The following is a 6445-nucleotide window of genomic DNA, read 5'->3' as shown; positions in this document are numbered from 1 at the left end:
CTCCCAGCGCCGGGAGACGCGGCACCGTGTGATCTCTGAGCGGCCGGTACCCTGCGCGGGTGCAGAATCGCCTCCCGCTCTGAACCACGTTGCGGGGCGGCGCGGAGGCGTCGCTCTGGGCAATGTCTTGTCACCGTCGTCACGGGGGGTGGGCAGCAGGGGTCTGGGGTTCGCGATAGGCAGAATCCAGTTGTGCTTGGCCCCTGTGTGATTTGGGGCAGTTTAACTGTATCTCGCTGGGGAGGAGTTCCTTTTCGTTTTTGTTTTGTGTTTTCTTTTAATGTCTTTCCCCTGTGTTTGAGGAAAAAAGGTCGACACCCTAGCAGAGCAACCAACTTTTAATTGAATTTAATTTTATTAGTCCACCTTTGCAGTACGTGGCGTTTACATCCCACGTGTGGATTGGTGCATGTGCTTAACACATCTTGGTTCCTTCTTCCTTCCTCTTCCCTTCCCCTCCCTACTCCTCCCTCCTACTCTTGATCACCTTCCCATTTGAGAAAGATCTATTTCCTTATTTGCTATTATCTGTCTTGGAGTTTGCTCTTTCCTTATATTTTGGGCTTCTCAATGTAAGAGACACCATGTGGTATTTAAACTTGTCCGATTTATTTCGCTTAAAGTTATGGTCTCAAGGTGTGTCGATTTTCCTCTAAGTGACTGAGGTTTATCTTTCCTTGTGGCAGAGGACAGAGTGGCGAATGTAACAAGGCGTGTGAATACCACATTTTCTTCATCCATTCATCTGTCGCTGGACAGGTTGGCTGCTTCCAGGATTTAGCTGTTATGAAGTGTGCTGCTATAAACACAGGTGTGCGTGCATCGCAGTGGGACGACGGTGTCTTTAACTAGAGAGCACATGGGAGACGCCCCTGCCCAGTACTAGTGGGCTATGAGTGGCACATGCTTCTTGCCCTCCCTAATCCGGCTGTATTGTTTTCTATCAGGAGTCAGACCGAAGCCCTGCGTGGCTCAAACCGGCATGACAGCTAGCAGAGTTGGGCTAGCATTGCTCCTTTGCTAATGGCTGTCACTGAGGCCTAAGTCCTGGTTGGTGAAGTGGCAGGGCGCTGCTGAATTATGTGCAGCTGAGGTCAGTGCGACTCCAATTATAATCCCTTGCCCTGAATTATCGCTTCCCCCCTGACCTTGTGGGTTGCTTGCTAAATGTACCTGGTCCTGGTACCGGTTTCTTCTATCCTAGCAAGATAAGCAGAGCTTACTCCCTGACAGCCCTGCCTGGTGCCATCACGCCAGGTGCTCAGCAGCAATTCACTCGATGCCTTCAAAGCTCCCTAGCTCTCTATTCCTTCCCAGGATTGTATTCAATGAATGCTGGATGTGCTTGGGGGCCTTGTCTTTTGCTGCCTTCCGCAGCGCTGACCAGGACCTAAGACTCAGCTTCACTAAGTCTTGTTTCCTCTGTTCTTTAACCTTCACTCACAGGAGGCTGCGACCTACTGCAGGGCCCTCCAGCGACCTCCAATTCCCCTGACCCTTACAGTGCACCTTTGACATCTGCAAACAAAAAGGAGATTAATCTTTCCTGATAGGATTATTGAGAGGATGAAAGGGTCCTGTTAATATAGGATTCCTAGCACTTAGGGAGCACACAGCACGGGCTTATTTCTGATTATGCTTCCTGCCCCCTGGTCCCTTTATATTTCAGGAAGGGTCTTAGTGTTTTGCCCTGTCTTGAATTTCATTTTGCCAGTGTTGAAGGATCTGAGAAGTGCGTTACCTGAAGCATCACAGTGACCCGAGCTTCTGCCTGTGCTTTATGCTGTCAATGCATTCGGCCAGATGCATCCTGGCAAAGGCTCAGGAAAGGACACTGGCCTCCCTACCCCGCCTGTCTGTCTTTGCTCATTTGCTGATAGCGTTCAGCTGACTTAGAATGCCCATTCTCTCCATTTTTCTTTGCCTGGTTTTTAAAGTCTGAAATTTTACCCCTCTTCCTATTTCTGGACTCAATTTTGACTTTTCCATTTTATGAGCTCCTGTACTGCTGTTCAAATTATAACTATCCTTTAGCATGGGGTGGGGCTAGGGATGGAACCCAGGGCCTTTTAGCTGAGCTACATCTCCAACCCCATTATTTTATTTTATTATTCTGTTCTATTCTGTTGAGACAGTGCTAGTAAATTGCATAGACTAACCTCGAATTTGGGATCCTCCTGCCTTACCTCCCAGAGTGTTAGAATTGTAGGTGTGAACTACTACATTCAGCTACCCTTTATCATTTTTCATAGGTGCTTATTGAATTCCCCACAAATGATAAGCTATTTAAGAGAAGGAATGATGCCTTATAGTTGTATATCTATAAAACCAGTGGTTCTCAAAAGTGTTAGGCCATCAGAATTCCCTAGGAGCTTTCCCAAGTGTAAACTCCGACCGGTGGGACAAGGTTGAGAACCATTGGAGTGTAGAGTGATTGACATATAATCCAGGCAAGGATGCTACTGGCAGTATATCTGAGAAATTTTGAGAAGTATCATGTCTCTAAGTCCCAAGGTTGCTACCAAAATTCTTGCACAATTGTTGTGGCCCTTTACTTAACTCTTTCACTATCTACCTTTTTCAGTGTGTCTAGTCTTCTGACATAGTCATCACATTACATTTCTGTGCAACAAGACATTATATTCTTTGTCTCGCTAATATTTGCATTAATTTCAGGTCAGAGATGTATTTATTAAATAAGTGATTTAAATAACCAGTAAAACACATCTGTTCTGGGTGGAAAATTAAGATGAAGACTTTCTGCTTCTCTGATTTTTCTCTTGGAGCAGGGATGTGGATAGGTATTTGCAACTCTTTAAAAGTTTGAGCTGTTAATTGGGCACTACGCTGATGTTAAACAGTGATGTGCACAGACCTTATTGAACAGAACGTCACACAGAGAAATATGGTATTTGGTGGGGAAATCCCTTTAATTGTAGGTTTAAATATTGATCTCTGGGTTTTATGGGAAGGGAAAGTTCCACAGTAACATGTGGTTCTCGTCTTCCGTAGCCTCTGGCGCCATCCAGAGGCTCCTCTGGAAGCATCAGCAGCGTTTCAAGGGGCCTGAGAGACAGCAACTACCAGAGAGCCTACAGAAATTCTCTCAAGTTAGACATCAGTCCAAAATTAATGAGACATCTCCCTTTCATTTCTCCACAGACTGGTCTTCTGGTGAATCAGAAGCTCCAGGCTCTTTGAATAACTAATATTTCCAGGACAGCCAAGTCCAGACCACAGGCAAAACATCTGCTCCTGGCTTCTGTGGCTGGTGTCTTAGGAGAATGGAGGAGGAGCAGGAAGAGGGTGGGTGGAGGGGCGGGAATGTGGCACAGTCCTTCCGCTCTGGTCCAGAGCAAATCTAAAGGAGCATCCTTGTCCTTTATCCATAATATGTACAGAAACCTGTAACAGATGTGCTACAGATGAAGTCAAGTCTAACAGGAAGGTTCATGTTCCTTAGCAGGATCCTGAGAGGCTGAATGAGGTGACCAGGAGAAAGTTGTGTCTCTGAAAATGAAACCAAAGAAATAAAAATAAGTACTTTTTCCTTTAAAAAAAAAAACAGCAAGAAATCTTTCATCCTATCTCTCCCTTGAAGTTCAAGGTAATCTTTTCCTAGATTCCAGATTTTCTGCCATCCAAGCTACTTTTCTGAGGAAATTCAACTATCTACACTGGACTATTTGAGATAAGGATGGCACTGGATTATCTCTGTTTGCCCAGCGGTAAGCATAAGGAATAGTGAGGAAACACCACAGTGTCAACATCAAACAATAGTCAATAATGAGAATGTCACACACCCTGGTGACATCTAGGTTATGTATCCTTAGAACATTTCCATCCGGAGGAAATGGAAATCTTCAAACAAATTCACCATTAGCACTGTACTGTCCTATTTTCTCCTGTTGCCAATATAGTTTGCTTCATGGACTGAAAACTTAACACATAATTAAAACTGAATACTTGGTTATGTAAAAACAGTCAAGCTGTCTATTGTTCTGTTTCCTTAAAAAAAAAAGCTGAGTGTAATGTTACATGCTTTTAATTTAGCTCTCTGGGAGGGTGAGGCAGGAGGATCACAAATTCTAGTCCACCGAGGCAACTTAGTACCTTAGTGAGAGCCTGTCTTAAAATAAAAATTTTAAAAGGCTGGGAAGGTAGCTCAGTGTGAAGGCCCTGGCTTCAATCCCAAGTAATGAAAAATCAAAGCAAAACAAAGAACTTCATAGGCGACTTACCTTAAGGGTTTTCTTCAAACGCAACATTTGTGAAAACTCCATATGTACCTAGGTGGCTGACAAACCAAAACACATATATGAGTTAGTCCTCAACACAATCTGACAAAGAGTATTCTCCAGAAGCCGTGGATTACCACCCTGCCTCTAGAATTCTGTTGGCTTCAATAAGGAAAGAAAAATAAAAGCCAAAGCAAGCTTTGAGACTCCACTTAATAGCTCGCACACAGTGCCCTCTTTGCCCTCTGAGGAGCTGCAGCCTCTTCTTGGTGAGAAAAGTAGTTACCACTAATGGATACTCTAGCAGTAATTTCCAAAGAGTGGCAGTGCTGCCCCTCTCCCGACTCTTTTCGACTGACATACAGTGAACAGGGGCCATGGGTACTGGATATCCAAATAGGCATAGGCTGTAAAAGAACTGTCCTGCACTCCACACTTTGGAACTTCTGTTTGGTATTCACATAAGCAAAAACCGCTGAGCCTAGACCTGATCTGTTCTATATATAATTAAGTGGTTTTGGCATCTTTTAAAATGCACTTGCTACATGCATCGAGGGAAGATTATACCAGGCATTACAACCCTTTGCCAGAGTTCTCCACTCTGAAAAATCAGGCTTTTGTTGGCTGTGCCTGTGATGCTTTTTGTGTCACTAATACAATATTCTCCAGCAGGCTGTCCTCTGCTGCTTCATAGCAATTCTGCTGGGTGAATACTGCAGCCTCTGACAACCTCATAGCATCTGCTTGTGTAACACCAAAGCTGTACCAGTTTGTTTCTCTTATAAATCACTTCCTTTTAATTTTTCTTGATATTTTAATTAGGTCATTTATTGACTTGGAAAACATTTTGTGTGGTTGAGACACGTGTATTTTACTTCAGGATAGTAAAAGGGCACGGGACAAGATTTATTATCAAAAGAAGGCAGGTGTTGTATGTTATAGTCTATTTCTAAATGTTCCCCCAAGCCTCATGGGCTCATAGGTGGACCTTGGGGAGTGATGGGCTCATAGGTGTGTGATATTGGTCACGGGCCTGTGACACTGGATTAGTCCTCTGATCGGTTTAGCATAATTTGGGGAATGGGCGATATACTTCCTGAAGAGGGAAGGCCCACCCTGATGTGAGGAAGTACAAACCAAGGTAGCCTGGATGGAGATAAAAAGGGAAGGAATAAGGAAGTTTCAGTTTCCTGTCTGCCATGCCATGGACTGTTTCTCTTTAGCCATGACCCTCTGCCAGGCCACCCTGCCTTCAAGCCAGCGGACTATGAACTGAAACATCTATCAACTTTGAACTAAGATAAAACTTTCCCCCTTTAACTTGTGGGTGTCAGGTATTTCATCCCAGTAACAAGAAAGTGACTAAAGCTCTGTATGACCATCCTACTCTAGTGAATGAAAAAGTCCAAGTAGCCATATGTACCCAATTACAGTACATTTCCATCTTACCTTTGAGGGTTCAAGGGACGTTTTCCATCATCTGAAAAAAGTGAGAAAAAAGTGAATGGTTTAAAAGGAAAAAATTACATGAAGGGGAAGAATCATTAATGAGAAATTACTGGAGAAAGTCAGTAGACTGATTATTTATTTATTCAGTAGACTGATTTTTAGATAGGCTTATTTCGTGGAAGAATTAGAAACTGTGTCTGCCTGAAAGGCAGGGCTTGTTTTAGGCTAAATTAAACATTTAACAATATTAAGCTCCAGAGCCCTCTCACTTCCTTCCTCTTGCGTTTGATTGCAAAAATCTCTCCTCACGCCTCTGAGACTACAGGTGCTTGGTCCTGGAGGGTCCCCCATGGCATGTCACAAAGTGTCTCCTCACTCCCTCAGCCTCAGAGAGGCAGCCCAATCACATAAACAAATCCAAACCAACACAGCAGTTCATGTTTTCCTTCCCTCTAATATATGTGAGCGGGCGTTTCCCATCTTAATACGGATAGGTCTGAGAGTTGGATTTTCAGACATGCATCATTTTCCTATCATTTGGCCACAGAATATTAGAGAATCTGAAAGCCAAGTGGGGTAAGTCCAGAAAAAATATCTCCTATCCCCAGGAAATGAATATATTTATTATTAAAGATATCAGAGGGTGGGTGGCTGCTAGTCCTTTTCCAACTTGGAAATGTCTCAAAAGTAAAGAAAGGAAAACACTTAGGAGGCAGTAAGATTGCAAGTTTGGGTCCTGCCTGGGCCATATTGAAAGA

The 6445-nt window shown here is 43.8% G+C and overlaps 2 protein-coding genes across 3 annotated transcripts in view; both read right to left on the bottom strand.

Annotated features, from left to right (window-relative positions):
• F5 (coagulation factor V) overlaps positions 1–984 on the bottom strand; it is a 61158-nt gene extending 60174 nt beyond the window's left edge. Inside the window, exons 1-2 of the mRNA XM_033765962.1 lie at positions 979–984; positions 51–203 (exon numbers count right to left, since the gene is read on the bottom strand). Coding sequence (XP_033621853.1) covers positions 51–203; positions 979–984 — 159 coding nt within the window. The remainder of the gene's footprint in view (positions 1–50; positions 204–978) is intronic.
• Positions 985–3422: 2438 nt separating this feature from the next.
• Selp (selectin P) overlaps positions 3423–6445 on the bottom strand; it is a 32579-nt gene continuing 29556 nt past the window's right edge. For both annotated transcript variants that reach the window (XR_782158.3, XM_010633988.3), the window contains 3 exons: positions 5688–5718; positions 4242–4297; positions 3423–3510 (listed from right to left, as the gene is read on the bottom strand). Coding sequence is in view for 1 of the 2 variants with exons in the window: in XM_010633988.3 (XP_010632290.1) it covers positions 4243–4297; positions 5688–5718 (86 nt within the window). In the remaining variant the exon portion in view is untranslated. The remainder of the gene's footprint in view (positions 3511–4241; positions 4298–5687; positions 5719–6445) is intronic.

Source organism: Fukomys damarensis, unplaced genomic scaffold (genome assembly GCF_012274545.1).
Source record: "Fukomys damarensis isolate Sample0158 unplaced genomic scaffold, DMR_v1.0_HiC HiC_scaffold_19, whole genome shotgun sequence".
Classification (NCBI taxonomy): Eukaryota; Metazoa; Chordata; class Mammalia; order Rodentia; family Bathyergidae; genus Fukomys; species Fukomys damarensis.
This window is presented reverse-complemented; position numbering and strand designations above follow the sequence as displayed.